The sequence below is a fragment of the Lactuca sativa genome, chromosome 2 (genome assembly GCF_002870075.4).
Source record: "Lactuca sativa cultivar Salinas chromosome 2, Lsat_Salinas_v11, whole genome shotgun sequence".
NCBI classification, from domain to species: domain Eukaryota; kingdom Viridiplantae; phylum Streptophyta; class Magnoliopsida; order Asterales; family Asteraceae; genus Lactuca; species Lactuca sativa.
Genome location: NC_056624.2, coordinates 215,849,839 through 215,865,879, shown reverse-complemented (window position 1 = coordinate 215,865,879; position 16,041 = coordinate 215,849,839). Strand labels below are relative to the sequence as shown.

The 16,041-nt window shown below is 34.4% G+C and overlaps 1 protein-coding gene and 2 long non-coding RNA genes across 6 annotated transcripts; 1 reads left to right on the top strand and 2 right to left on the bottom strand.

Moving 5' to 3' along the window:
- Nucleotides 1-6,808: 6,808 nt before the first annotated feature.
- LOC128132241 (uncharacterized) lies at nt 6,809-7,441 on the bottom strand. The gene is made up of 2 exons (XR_008230440.1): nt 7,303-7,441; nt 6,809-7,155 (listed from the first exon to the last, which is right to left on the bottom strand). It is a non-coding gene; the product is annotated as an uncharacterized LOC128132241 (long non-coding RNA).
- Nucleotides 7,442-8,024: 583 nt separating this feature from the next.
- LOC111905746 (uncharacterized) lies at nt 8,025-10,876 on the top strand. 4 transcript variants are annotated; one of them, XR_006188563.1, is made up of 6 exons: nt 8,025-8,150; nt 8,456-8,783; nt 8,937-9,128; nt 9,216-9,391; nt 9,470-9,529; nt 9,852-10,213. It is a non-coding gene; the product is annotated as an uncharacterized LOC111905746 (long non-coding RNA). The 4 variants fall into 4 exon arrangements; XR_006188562.2 differs by lacking the exon at nt 8,025-8,150 and adding an exon at nt 10,699-10,876 and having other exon boundaries at nt 8,328-8,783; nt 9,852-9,984; XR_002854987.3 differs by lacking the exon at nt 8,025-8,150 and having other exon boundaries at nt 8,330-8,783; nt 8,937-9,017; nt 9,171-9,391.
- A 1,669-nt stretch (nt 10,877-12,545) lies between these two features.
- LOC111905747 (uncharacterized) lies at nt 12,546-15,023 on the bottom strand. The gene is made up of 3 exons (XM_023901476.3): nt 14,014-15,023; nt 13,501-13,723; nt 12,546-13,406 (listed from the first exon to the last, which is right to left on the bottom strand). Exons 1-3 carry the CDS (start codon nt 14,266-14,268, stop codon nt 12,913-12,915), a joined length of 972 nt encoding a protein of 323 aa, XP_023757244.1. The 5' UTR covers nt 14,269-15,023; the 3' UTR covers nt 12,546-12,912.
- Nucleotides 15,024-16,041: the final 1,018 nt, after the last annotated feature.

Here is a 16,041-nt window from a genome sequence, read left to right as displayed (position 1 = left end):
GCTCTATTATTGACGTTCTTTATATCCATGCGTTGGTATTTATGAGTACTACAAATTTCATTTAGATCCCGTCGGCTAAAAATCGACCGATCTAAAATTCAGATTTCAGGCTGTGCACTGCTATGCTAAATCTTAGAAAAATCATAACTTCCTCATACGAAGTCAGATTTGGGCGATCTTTTTATCGATGTTCTTAGTTTAACATATTCTACGACTTTTGTTTAGAGCGCTAAGGCTAAATCTCGCTCTATTGTAAATTCACTATTTACGCTTCCCGGTATCGTGTCGGTTCTGTCGCGAAACTTCGACGGGTCATAACTTCTTCGTTATAACTCGGATTTCGGCGTTCCTTATATCCCCGGAAATCCTTGTTTCGACCACTACAACTTTATGTAGAGATATCGGGTTAATATCACACTTTAATTTTAACGCTTATTTTTATTCTTTATTAATTATACATTTATAATTAAATAATAAGCACAATAACACACATAATTCACATAATACTCAAATATTTTATCTTTATTACTTCAAAAAGAGTTACAATAGTTGACCTAGACTATTACATTGACAAATATGCTTAGCCCTGAAACCCGGACGTTACAACTAAGGACCATAATGGTTCATAAAAATGTCAAATTTATGGACATGCACGACCCATGCATGCCCATCCCTCAATTAGGTCATAATGAAGAGAAATGACCTACAACCCCAAGCCAGATTTACAAATCTCCACCAAAACCTATATTTTAATGATATACTACTCAAGGGACCTAGGTGAGCCATAAAGTTGCAAACATTATCTCATTGGACTAATAAAAAACACATTAAATGACCCATACATGCAAAACAACCTTATATCTACTAGGAATGAACCAAAAAGATCAGATTTTGAAACCTTACAAAGGGTCCAGAAGGCGATCTCAAATATAGGAAGGCGTTGCTTGCTTGATTCTTGCACCAAATCTCATTCTTCTTCGTTTAAAGAGTATCAATACACCAAAGATAAGCTCAAATATGGAGATAAATGATTAGGGTTTCTTCAAGGCTCTTGGAAGTGATGGAGGCTGAAGGTGGACGAAACCCTAGCCCCCACTTTCTTTAAATAAGGCTTTAAGCCTGAAATTTAGGGTTTGCTTAAAAACAGTTGCCACGTCATGGCCAGATATTGCTACGTCGTGGCGACCGATTGATATATGCGATTCATATGGTTATGCCACGTCGTGGCCAACACAAAACTCATAAATTACTTTATTTTCATACGTCGAAGATCCAAATGTTACAAATTGTGAGTAATTAAGTTTATCCAAGACATATCCTATATTTAATGGTTGAGGGTGAAATCGTTCTACCAAGCAATTTAGACCTTGAATTGAACTAGGGGATAGGCACCATACTTTTAAACAAGATATTTATGATATTTTTTATATTGGTCACATAGGAACATCCGATGACCGAGTATGACTTCAGGAGTCAATCATTCGTGGCATGCTATTAATGAAGATATATTATTAACTGCTCAATTGACTTTGAGGATAATCTGAGCGTGACTACTTTATTGTCCGCTTCTTGTAAAGATTTAAGTGTACTTTTGATCAGGTGAATCTTCTCACTATACTACATAGGATGCTAGTTGTCTTTATGATACTTGCATGGAAAACCATGGGGGTATCTCATGGTAATTATATGAAAGACCATGGGGGTAGCCCATGACACTTGTATGTAAGACCGGGATTTGGCCATCGACATTGCAAGGAAAGAACATGGGGGGAGCCTATGACAGTTGTATGTAAGACCAAGATTTGGCCCTCGACAATGCAAGAAAAGACCATGGGGTAGCCTATAGCACTTGTATGTAAGACCAGGATTTGGCCATCGACATTGCACGGAAAAAAATATGGGGGTACCCATGAAACTTGTATGTTTGGTGTGTGGTATCTTTGGAAACTCACTAAGCTTTGTGCTTACGGTTTATGTTTAAAATTGTTTCAGGTTTTCTTATATTGAAGGAAGAGTGCGACTTGATTGCTTCGTATCCATTGGAGATTTCTGCACTTATTAACTCTTATGTCGATACTCTGATAAATGTTTCGAATCAAATGATTTTATTTAGATATTTGAAGTTGTAATTGGAACAAATGCTTTTATTTTTAAATGAAAATTTTGGTTTGAAAATTGGGACATTATAATAAAGCATGTTTAAGATTCACCCTTAAGGAACTTGTGTTTCGTTTATTTGCAGATGAGGATATAATAGTAAAATGATAGAAGTTAGATATCCTTAACATTTAAGAACCTTTTACTAAATAAAACATGTTTTTTAATGGCATAAACATTGCATAAAACATGTTTATAACTCCTTGATTTCTAAATCCTCGAAGATATTCTTAACATTTAAGAAGTTGAGATGTAGATCATTTTGGGGAGGTGATATCGATAGGGTCAAAAATTATTGGTTGTAATGGAAAAGCCGTGAGGTCTTCCTTCAAGTGGATGTGAAGGTTTTGTTAGGTAACAAGACACTTTATGGACTACATGGTTAATCGACCAGACGTTTGTGTTTCAATCAAGATTCATATCTTAATGTAAAGAATTTTGTTACATTAGCTTGTCACTAGGATTAACTTGGATAAAAAAGGAGTTTATGTTACTGTATTTTTGTACATGATGTATGATCCGCATGTCGACAAAAATTAATGATGCTTATTTAACTATGTTGTATATCATATCCAATAGACGCACATGAAAAATGACAAATAACATTGAAAATTATATGTCAATTAGTTGCTATAACAAATTCATTTAATATTAATAATTATCAAGTTTCGTATAGAAACCATATCGCGATCTGATAGTAAGAAAAATGGAGACAAAATTAAACGGCGTAATAATAACGTAAAACTAGCGTCGTAGTAGCTAATGTCGACTTGTGTAAGACGGCATGGACAACCTTCGTTCATTACCCATGATTTTGATGCAAAATATCCTTCGTTGCAACAATTACGGAAGAAGTGATAAATGTAAAGTGAATAAAGAAAGACAGAGAACGTAAGAAGAATGCTTGGTATAAATAACTCACTTCTTGGTCTTTGACCCCCACAGTCACTACGAGCGCCCCCGAGCCCGATTGCCCACCATTTCACATAGGGGTGAGCATCGGAACATGGTACCCGCTTTAGGAACCGGAACTGGCATGGAACCACCGATTCCGGAACTGCCTCGGTTCCCAAAGTTTTGGAACCGTCTTATGCGGTTTCGATTCCGGTTCTTAGTTTTTTGGAACCGCTAACTGTTGGGTAACAGTCGGCATACACACACACACACACACACACATATATATATATATATATATATGGTTAGGTTATTTTGTTTTCACTATTTATTGTGTGCATGTATGACTGATTCTGGACCAATCATTTTAGTTATTTTAATAAGGTAATTAATGCATATTACATGTTGAAAATATAATAGGTATTAATAACATCTTCAGCATTTAATATGCATTAATTACTTTCTTAAAATAACTAAAATGATTGGTCCAGAATCAATCATACAGGCACACAATAGATAGTGAAAACATTTGAACCTAACTCTCTCTCTCTCTCTCTCTCTATATATATATATATATATATATATATATATATATATATATATATATAATAATTTAAACGACTTACACAGTTATGAAATACTTATTGAGTACTTTGATTTGTTATTATGCAATTGTTAATGTGATGAAAATTAATTAGTTTCAAATTTAACATCAAATATATGTCTACACACAGAAAATGTTAGTACGTCTGCATGATTAATTTTCTATCTAAATGGGTCACACATGCTTTTTAGAGTTATGTTACAGTTATTGATCGATTATTACTTCTTGATGCTTAATGAATGACTAGTTTGATTTTATTGATAATTATTTTTTTGTATGTATGCAAAATATATAGGTTTTTTAAGATATTAAAAGTTTAAAAACTAACGAACCAGGTTTCCGGTTTTGGAACCGCAACCCGCCGGTTTCGGTTCCGGTTCCAATACTTTAGGAATCGGTATCACCGGTTCCGGTTCCAGTCAAATATGGCGGGTACCGCCTATGCTCACCCTTAATTTCACACACTTGTGTCATTAGCTAAGGCCTAGCATGTGTGGGCTTGACCCATCTTTTGATCCACTTAAAGGCTTTAAAGCCCTATCAAAAGATAAACCCACTAAATGTTTTTCCCCACCAATGTGGTATAATGGGAAACTTGCCAATTGCATATCCTAATGTAATTTCCATCAAATTCATGTTCCATGACTTCTCCAATTTAGTATCAAATAGCTAGATGGAGGAAGATTGATAATCCTATGTAAAATATGACTTCAAATAGAATAAATCAAGTTGATTTTTCTACCCATAATAAGAATCGACAATCATGTTTTGATTAAGTGGTTCTGACATTGATTTAGGTGTTATCTGAAACTTTGACAACAAGATGTTGCTAGAAGCGTAAAAATCGAAGAAGACAAGATACTTGATAAGATTGTTTCACAATACTACTTTTGAATTCTTTATACTCTGGACGACGGTGAGTGGAAAACCGTCGTCAAAATGACAGTCGTTTAAACTCCTCCAACTTTTGATCTTTACCGTAAGACTAAGGGGTCGTTTGATAGTTGCTGACTGGGTTAGAGCTGACTGGGTTAGAAGCTGACTGAGTTAGAAATGCTGACTGAGTCCATATCTGACTGAGTTTATGCTGTTTGATTATTTATCTGAATAGTTGTGCTGAATGAAAAAATGATCATATTACCCTTGTGTTGTCTCTTGTGTTGGATAAAAAAAATTCTAAAAACACAAATTATCATATAAAATTCAAATTAAACATACATCAATTTTGATTTCATATAAATAAATTTTAACAAATTCACAGCATATATCACTTTCTTATCTTAACAAATTTTGATTTCTTATCTTAACAAAATTCACAGCATATAACACTTTCTTATCTTAACAAATTTCATACAACATAAGTTTTGATTTCATACAAATAAATTTTGATCTCATAAGCATATAACATTCTCTTGGGCATTTTGTCAAACACGTTGTGTGCACAACTTATCTCCTCCCTTTTCTAGCGGATTTTAGAGTGACATTGCTCCAAAAATAGATTTACAAACAGATGCACATTCAAGACCATTTGAAACAAGACAATGGAATCAAATCAAGATTCTATATTTTCAAAACCAATAGATTTCTGCACTTGGGTAAAGTCATAAAAAAAAGCAAAAAAAAAAAAAAAAAAAAAAAAAAAAAACACAAGAAAACGTTACCTGCAGTAGGCCTGGCAATCGTGTCGTGTTCGGGTTGGCGTGTCGCGGGTTGGCGGGTTGGCGGGTCAAAATATGCCAACCCAAACACGACCCATTTAAATATACAGGTCACGGGTTGGCGGGTCACGTGTTGGCGGGTTTGGAACATAAACCCATATATGACCCGCCAACCCATTTATTTATACGGGTTTACAGGTTGGCTGGTTTGTGGTTCAGATTTGGGTTCATGGGTCCGAATTTTAGACATTTAAGTCTTAAACATCCAAATGAAAATGAAAAACATTCATAGAAACATGTTACAGACTTAGCCTAATAGGTTACGACTTACAACCTTAGACCATCCACCACGAGTCAAAATGTCAAAACAGTCAAATGGTCTATGAATCAATGATATATATTATATAATACTTATTAAATATTCATACTTGATACATAAATATTTAAAAATAAAATATTTTTTTTTATTAAGAATATAAACAGGTTGGCGGGTTAACCCGTTTATTTTTTGAGAAACCCATATATGACCCGTTTAATAAACAGGTTGGCGGGTTGGCGGGTTAGCGGGTTAGCGGGTTGAAAAACTCAACCCAAACCCATTTATTTCGTGTCGTGTCGCGGGTCGTGTCGCGTGTCGTGTCGAGAATTGCCAGCCTTAACCTGCAGTAGAGAAGATGGTGCAGGAGGTGTAGATCAAGGATGACGCTGTGTAATCGTCGCCGGAGAAGCTGTTGGCGATGGAGGCGATCAACTGCAGCAGGTGTGGCTTTTGTCTAGGTTAACAGCGAAGGAAGCTGGAGGCGAGCAAGGATACGCTTCTTATTTTCAGTCAGGAGTTTATTTTTTGCTTACCAGGTAAGTGGATTGGCTGACCGAGGTTAATTGGAATGCTGACTGAATCAGCTATATTTTGTATTCATCAAACAGCTGACTGCTGACTGAGTCAGCAATCAACGCTGACTGGACCCGGTAAGTTGAAATCAAACATGCCCTAAGAGGAGTGGTGACACTCTTGGCATCTTGCCACATACCACATCATTTTTCTCCTTTTAACACATACACTTGACATTTGGTAAGGAGTGGTAACACTCTTAACACTCAATTTTTTGTATTTTCTAATTTAATTTAATTACTATATTTTAATAAATATATTTTTTGTATTTACTTTTTGTAATTTAATTTAATTCCTTGTAATTTTCTTTTTGTACTTTTCTAAACTTTTGGGTTGTTCCTATTTTGCCCCTCTCTTGCTATCATTGTAGTTGGGGACTTCAAGATTGTCTATCAAAGTAGCACCACTTTGTCTTGTTTTACACAAATTGCAAAAGTAAGAATGTTAGATTTAGGAATTAAAGAACACTCCAGATGTTAAAAACTTAAAATGCATACCTTAATATCATGAAATGTTTTTTGTACTTATTCAAAATTTCAGTGTCATTACCAAATCCGAAATTAGAATAAGCCCTCACTGTCCCTAACGTCTTTCCTCTCACTATCCCTAACGTCTTTCCTTTAAGACCACCAGATTTTAGGTGCTTCAATAACCACCATGGGGGATATACTTTGAAGCTTTTCTTGTTGCAACTTCATCATTTTTATCAAAACCCACAATGGCATCAAGGACATAAACAACATCAGTTACAGTCCTACATATTGGTCTGTCAAGAGGGACAAAAACTGTTAGTAAAATCATTAAATCCCAACAACTGAGTTAGCACATGAAGGACATAGGATTGACCCATCTGTTTCTGTACCCAGTGATACGGTTACCATGCTTGTTGCAACTGCTATAGCTGATCCAGTGCTTGAACCACATGGATCGTGGGTTGCTACATATGGATTCTGCACACAATTCAACAACTTTTTCAAAGACGCATATACACAAACACCTGGTGTGCTATAATGTTTTGATGGCAACAAGTTATCATATGTGCAGTAAAACAATCAAATGACCATAAGTACTAAAGAAAGCTGAAGGTGGGAACCTACAATTGCTTGTTTAGTTCTGGCATTCCAACCACTGGGTGCAGTGGAGCTTCGGAAAAAAGCCCACTCACTCAAGCTTGCTTTCCCGAGTATAATTGCCCCTGATTCTCTCAACTTCTACTGGAAAGACGACATTAGAACCCTAGAATCGAGAAAACGGTGAGACCTTTGAGGGTTTTTTCGGAGAAGGAGACTTGCGACATCACAGGCCAACAACCACCAGATCTCTTTCTCTCTCTTCTCGTTTTGGTGCTGGCGATCCCTTTGGCGCAAGCGAAGGGGCGGTGTTTAGCGCCCTTGACGACCGGTGGCGACCTCCTTAGCGAGGCCCACTCCCTTTAGCCTAATAACTTGAGAATTATGGTTTCTCGTCGGTTTTCTCTTCCAACTCCAGAGCTCCCACGGCGACAGTTCTTCTTTTCCCCACGTCCACCATCTTCCATATCCCACAAATGCAGATGAACGACTCAACTTCTCAGAACTGTCACCCTACTCACGATTTCATTCGGCCACGATCTGATTGCTTGTGGAAGTTTCTTTGGTCAAGAGTATAAGAAAGTCCCTCCCACCCCCTCGATCCCTTTCGTCTTCTACCCAGGGCAAGTTGAATCTGTAGCCATCTCCCATTCTCCCCCATTTCAGTAACCGCAACCTACAAAACCCCACCATTTCTTCTTCTTTAATTTGTTTATGTTGTATCATATAATAGTTTTATTCAAAAATCGATAACTTAAATTCTGGTATAAGGGCGTCAGAAGATATTGATATGTTTGTCAATCCAATAACATCTCAATCTTTCTTCAAATCTTCATCTGGTTTTATTGACTCCTTCAAACTTCTTGTCTACATCGGTAGGTATTTTAAATTATTATTCTCTTCTTTATCGATTCATAAAAGTATTTTTTACATGTAGCGAGAAATTGGATTGTTTTTTGTACAGAAGTTTATATATATATATATATATATATATATATATATATATATATATATATATATATATATATATATATATATATATATATATATATATATATATATATATATATATATGGTGAACTGCTAGAAAGCTATTTCTAATGAATTGTTTGTTTAGTTGGGTGATTTCTATTGAATGGTGGATGTGTATGATCTGTTAAATAATTGGTTTTAATTTCAGACTATTGGAGTACAAAAATGTAGCTTTCTAAAGTAGATTTTAAGATTTCAAAGATGAGGAAAGGACCATTGTGCCCCTGGCTTATTGGCTAATGAACTCTCCTCATCAAAAAATCCCTATCTAAAATAATCACCAATCACCAGAGTATGTGCTTGCTTGGATTTAGTAATTTTCACATTACTACCGGACAATCTTTTTCATATTTGATAATTATGATCCTTCAGTGTTAATCTTGTTTTGACAATGCTTAGCTTTATCTCTTCGGTTGACCTTAGCAGACTTGCAGTTGAACTAGAAAGGGGAACTATTTGGCTCTCAATGGAAGAAGGTATAGGACTAATGGCTGTCATTTTTTAGTCTATATTGTTTGCTTTCCTGCTATAATCACCTAATATTGGAGCTTTCTTGGGATCATATTGTAGTCATCATTCTGTAGGGGGGAAAAACATATTGTTGATCATCATTATTTTTTTTTTGAAAGGTTAATAATTTGTTCTATGCAAGAAAGCCTCAGTGAGAGATGGATGCCTAATTGCATGCTGAATACAAGAAACTGTTAAAGGTGGCAATGACTTGGTCATATATTCATATTAGTTTTTAGTAGTAACATTTACACAAGTTGGAGTTGGATATACATATCACAACTTGGTCTTATATTCATATTAGTCAAAAGGTAATTTGTTTTTTTCTCTTTTTTTGTTCTTGACTCCTCCAGCTCGGTTAGATGGCTTCATGGAGTTTTTTCTTTCCGTTATGGTAGATAAAGCAAAGAATTACCCTGATCAAATCTGAGATATCAAGTACAAAAATGCATCAATCGAGGAGATTCCTAAGGCAGTTCAAAGCACAACCATTACACGCCACACCTACAAAAAAAATCACATTCAAGTTTCCGACACTAAAAAGCCCTTTTTCTTCTTTATTAATCCCATTAAGGTAAAACGTTATATATGTTTTTTTTATTCTTCTTTATCAATATGTATAGCTATTTCTTGCATTTTGTTTTGTTGTCAGGTCTGCTCAAGTCCTTTGGTGAATGGTGTAGTATGCAATATTGAATTATAACAAATAGAGGTACAATGCTACTACATGTCTACAATGCTCTAATAGTGACGCCCATAAGAATACTGAAGAGTTTTAACTTTTAACACTAAAGATGTAGAAACTATGGCACTACCAATTGAGGAATGCTAGTATTATCATCTAAGATTGTGGTTGCATAAACTAAGAGTTGACATATTTACGATCAAACATTGATTGTTTAACATCCAAATAGTTGTGGAATTTCTGTTTTTTTTAACTTCTTTGTTTTAATGGTAGTAGTATTTTGATTTCTGATTTGTGTTATAAAATATCTAAGAGAATTTTATATTTCTTTGTTTCTACACTACTACAGATTGTTTAGTTTTTATCCTGACGATAGCTTCTGTATTGGATTTGAGGCTGGTGCAATTGCAAATACAAAGTCTCATCAAGCATCATTCAGGAACATTGAATATCATGGTTGCCCGAGGGCTTGCACAGAATCTGTATGAATTTTAATCTTTTGTATGTCTATTAATGTTTTTTTTTTTTTGTCTTTTTAAAATTCATCAGATTTGGGTTTGCTAATGGTGCACGGTTTGGACTTGGATACTAAGAGTGTTTGGGTTTGCTTATTAGCTTATGCTCTTCAAAACATTGTTAAAAAGTGTTTGCATTTGTTTTTACATGTAGCAAATTATTTATGGATGGAAAATAAAGTATTTGGTTTGATAACCATTTGTATTATTTCCTATTTGCTTTCCACTTTATATGGATGAAACAAATAGTCTTATTTGGTCAAAATTCTCATAGTGTTTGACATATTTTGCTGTGGTATTTTGGTTCTTAGTACTTCATGGTAAAAACCATGATTGTGGTTCTTGATTAACATAATAAACAATTATTCTTATAAGTTTTGGTTGTCTCATGTCGAATGCCTCTACATTCAAATGAGATAGTTGCTTCTTTTCCAAATTCCAAGCTGCAGGTTTGTTTATAAACATCAAGAGGTTGAAGTGGTTATGTATAACTCTTAGAGTGATGTTATCCTTAGATTATAGGAGTTTGTAGTTGAATGCATTGTTAGTGGATTTTGTCGTTCAGTGCATTGGCAGTGGTTTTTTAAATGATAGATTGGATTGTAGTGGTAAAAGCATTGTATCTTTTTGCTTTAGCGATATTGTTTAAGAATTATGAACTTTTGTTTTTTGGTTTAAAAGGTAAACATGGCCAAATTGGACGAGAGCAAGCTTCAACGGTGGCATTACATGTTAAATTATCAGTCATTGTAATGTCTTCATGTATATGTCATTTGCGTAGATTCCATTGGTAGTTATAGAATATAGGTTTTATGTAACATTGATTAATTGGGTAAATTGTTTTGGATAGTAATGAACAAAGGTTGTAAGCTTTATATCTCTAATTACTTGTAGTTTCTTGATTGTTTTATTAAAAAAATTAACTATAAAATTATCTTATTACTAAATTGTAATTCGAGATTCGAATGTTAAACTGATGGGACATGGTTTTTTTTGGGTTCTTTAGAGTTTTAGGTAATTTTCATGCATGTAACTCAAATTCTTTAGATCATGTAGCTTTCTGCTTAATTTAATAATTTTCATTTTGATAATTTAAAAGTATAAACTAGATTAAGCATTTTATAAGAGTTTTTACACAAATTTATGGTTTAAGTAGATTAAATTTATGGAATCACATAGTACATTCATGTTTTTTGTCCATGTAGGGAAACACATTATTGTTTGGGTACCATAAGCCAAAGGATCTTACAAAGTCTGTCTCTATGGGTGGTTTTATGTGAACAGATAATTTGGCAGTGCCAACATTTGAGCTCTACATTGAATAATCTTTGTGTTTTTGAGTTTTAAGTTAGACTGTCGAATTTACTTTACGTTATGTATGCAACAAAATTATAGATATTATTACAAAACACTGAAAGGTATTTTGATAGATTTGTCATTGTGCATTGCTAATATGGGAACAAATGAAAGAAATATGTTATTAAACAAAGTAAAATCAATCTATTGTTTATATATTTGTCAACCTATCCACCGGACGGGTATAATACTAGTTATTCATAGAAAACCTAAGTTAAAACTTAACCTAGATGGATGGTTACCAAACGCCATCCTTGCTATTTCTTCTTTGTAAATATCATTTTTTATCTTACACATTATTTAATAAAAAAATGTAACCACTTTTTTGTTTTAACTCAGAAACTAGGGTTACAGAACTTGGCCATGGTTTAAATGATAATAGGGAAAAATAATCTAACCACCATCAAAATGGCATAATAGTAATCACTTTGTACGAAGTACTTTAAAATGGGATCGAACCGAGTTTGAATCTCACATCCTTTAATCTTGTGGTGGCCCGTCGTTTGGAAAAAAGAAATAAGAAAAAATAACCAATCGTAATTAAAGTGAAGCTTATTCTTGAATCGTGGATTTTTATAATTTAATACATTTGTATGAGTTAGGTTCCAAAAAAATCTTTTAAGAAAGAGAAGCGTTTTAGAGTGTAAGCATGTCTACTGTCTGGATAAATTTAACCATATTCCGTAATCCCCTTTACATTTAAAACATAGGGTATAAAATGTTGCAACCATTAAATACGTATTTTCTTGATCAATATCAACCTGTGTTGCCAAATGTCAGGATACGTACCATACTGGCCCGGGCCGGCCCAAAAGGTATGTAGATTAGGCCCGGCGCAAAAGTGTACACTTGGCACTCGCATAAGGCCCCAAAAGATAATGGCCCATATTAACAATATATATTATATAGTTGTAAATTGTAATATATCCAAGACGATGTAAGCGATTAAAAACGCTTTAGCTGTAACTTGTAAGAGTTCAATGGTTCGGATATTAAGGCATCTAGTGTGGTGGAATGGCTATCGCTTTCTTTGTGTGAAAGCTCTTGAGTTTAATACTCATACAAACACACATTTCATATAATTATGTATTCGTGTATGTTTATATCTTAAAACAGACGTCATCAAAAGACACAAGTAAAATGTAATAAGACATTGAGCAGAAAACCAAAAAAAAAGGAACAAATTCAGAGTTTTATTTCCATAGAATAAACTTTTTATCATCTATAAATTAAAGAATATAACATTATCCAGACAGCCTCTAATAACATCTCACCAAAACAAACAAATTCCAAAATGAAAAACAAAACAAAGCAAAACTTGTTAGGATCCACATAACAAAACACTGAGGATCCAGATTATCATCAAGAGATGAAAAAATAAACCCTATAAAAATAACACAAAAAAAAAATCAATGAGAAAAAACACCAAAGAAAACAAGTATACCATATATCCCATCAGGACCTCCGATGGCAACAAAAAAGCATCCATCTTGATGGGTTTTAAGTTATTACCATTTTACCTCTTTACTATTTCCATTCTCACTTTATAAATCTCTTTACAATCTTCACTCGGCTCGTGGGATTCGGTTTCTTCACATGATTCCGCTCTGTTTCCATCTCAAATTGGATCAAAGACTTGAGCCGATTCAGGTGCCCGATGCATAACTTATGCTCAGAACCAAAACCGGAACCGGAAAACAATTCCGATTCCAATTCCGATTCCAGTTCTGGGTTTACATGTCGTTGATAAGGGGAGTGCCATTTGGATTGCAGATAGGCTAAGGATCTCCAAGGTGGAAGCGGCATTGAGTTCTGTTTTAGGGATGATTTTGCAGCCTCAACCATAACTTGAAGAAACTGTTTTAGTTTTGTTAATGTTCCCACATAAACAACAGGAAGCGATTTCAGAATCCTGTTGTAAGAAGGAACAGCTCTAGCTATCTCAAAGTGACTTCGAAAGTCAATGTCAATGATTAACCGGTCAACGTTGCCCGAATCATTGTAATTTATAATATCAACGTATTCATGATCCCCTACAAAAATAAAATAAAATAAAAACATTACAGTTTTCAACCTTAAATATATACATATATATTTTTTTAGTAATAGAATGGTTTAAAGATTTACCTCCGGGAACTTTTCCGGTGCCCTGCCACCTGGATGTACAGACGGCAGCATCGTAACCTGAGAGCCTTAGAAGTTTGACGAGAGAGAACCTTATGCAACTAGCGTTACATGAACATGAACCTGATCTGATAAAATGAAGGTCCATTGTATTGATTGATAGGATGAGAGAATTAACTACTGACAGCATGTCAATCCCGTGTTTATCCAGCAAAACTTTGTAGTACTACACCAACACAAATTAATTTCAGTCATGTAAATTGCATGGGTGCATTTAATGGAGAGGAATTCATGGAAGCTCTAATTAATCATATAAAGTAATTGGCATTTAAGGGTGAAGCATCGGTAATAATAATAACTTATATTCAAGGGAGGAAATTGGTATTGTTTATGATAAACAGAAAATATATGTAAAACTATTGGGTCTGATGAACTTTTTTTTTATCAATTCTAACTGTTTTGTCAATGGATTACAATATTAACAAATTGATGAGAGAGAGAAAGAGAGGGGGATACCGAAATCTTGTCGGCGAGGTGAGCGAGTTCGCAGAAACCGGAATCGCTGTCGCTACTACACCGTGAATCGGCGCCACAACTACTCCCGTTTTCCAAGAAATCACTAACCATCGCTGCCAAATCATGTTCGCTTTCGTGGCTAAACGCCCCACCCAACATCTGCCCGCCTACACCGCCACCACCACCACCACCGGAGCCACTGCTACCCATCATCAACCACGGGTCTCCTGTTGCCGCGTAGACTCCGCAATCCATGCTCCACCACCCCCACCAAAATCAACTTGCCGCAAAAATCAAAATCAAAAAAGAAGAAAAAAAAAACTGTTTTCCAAATAATACGAATACCCAATTATAATTGATCGTTTATCAAACGTACAATAAAAATTATATTTATATACTCTATGAAAACGTCAGAATCAACACCCAAAAAACCCTAAATTGCGAATTTCGTAATGGATTGAAAATTAAAAAACACAAAACCAACGCTCAAAATCCGCTGAAAACAAAGAAAAGGATATCCGATTAGAATTATATTCTTTGACTCTTAAAAATATTCAATCTTCCCCTATTCATCTTCTTCTTTTAAAGTTTATTCTGTTCTGTACTCGATTATGTATCATTCAAAAAACTAATCAATCTAAATATATAAAGAAAAAAAAAACTACGTGTGATTCAATATCTGAAAGGAATTAGAAAAGATTTATAACGATCCAAAGGGGGTGAGAGGAAGGTAATTGAGAGAATTCGGCAAGAGGCACAATCAACCCGCAGAGGATGAAGACGCAAGAAAGGGGGAAATTGATATAAAGAGGATTTGGATTGAGTGGGAAATTACCAAAAAGGGCTCTGTCGGAGGATTTTCCGTGAATTGGACCTAGTAAAGTGGAGGATATGGGTGAATTACGTATTTAGACAGAAAAGAAAACCATATTCGCTTCTGGGGTACTTTCGTCAATTGAACTCCCCCCAACTATTTTTCATTTATTCAGATTTTATCCACCTTCACATACACAAAATAAAAAAAAATAAAAAAATAAAAAAATAAAAAAATAAAAAGAAAGAAAACTAAGTGTGGTACACGGGATAAATAATACCGAGTAAAAATTAGATAGTAAATATTAAGTATTTTTTAAAATTAAATTTTAAACTAAAAAAGAAAAAAATATATTTATTGTAATTTATATCATATATATTACATTTAATATTTTATTTATATAATTATATTAGTTTATAATTTGTGGAAACTACGGTTACAAAATTAATTAAATTTTAATAGTAAAAACTCAAAATTATTAATCACTTATTTTAAATAAATTATTAATTAAGAGAATTTTTTTAGTTATACAAAATTATAATCATTGATTTAAGACAAAACTACAAATTTGGTCCTTGTGGTTTGCAAAAACCTTTGGATAGGGTCCAAAAACTTTTCGACTTGCATGGAAGGTCTAAAATCAAAGTTTTTCTATGTTTTTAGTCCAAAAAAACTTGAAATGACGGTTATACCCTTTCATTTTCTTTTTTATTATTTTTTTCATTTTTTAAATACTATTTTAATTTAAAAAAGAAAATAAAATAACTCTCTCTCTCTCTCACACACACACAACAAACACAAACCCAATTAATAAATAACCAATATTCCCCTTGATCTGATGATCGAAAGCACACACAAAAAAAAATCACGATTTCTACATCCGGATCAAATAAGAAATCCTCCAGTGCTCGATTGATATGAATATGAAAGGCAAGTGCTTACGAGTCATTGCCGATTCAAAGATTTAAAAGGCTGTAGAGAGCAGCGATTTGAGAATCGAGATCGTCGGAATCCAGCGAAGCTTCGATCGTTCTCATCCGGTTGTGAGGTGCGAAGGAAGGAGGGTCAGAGGAGGGAGGTCTTTGATTGAAGAGAAAGAAAGCGAGGGGTGAGGCCAGAAGATGGGTTCGGTGTGGCCAAGAGGCTGCGAAGGGACGGAGGTCTTTGATAGGGCGAGACAAGCAGCAATGGTAATGACTTTGGTTGTTCGATGT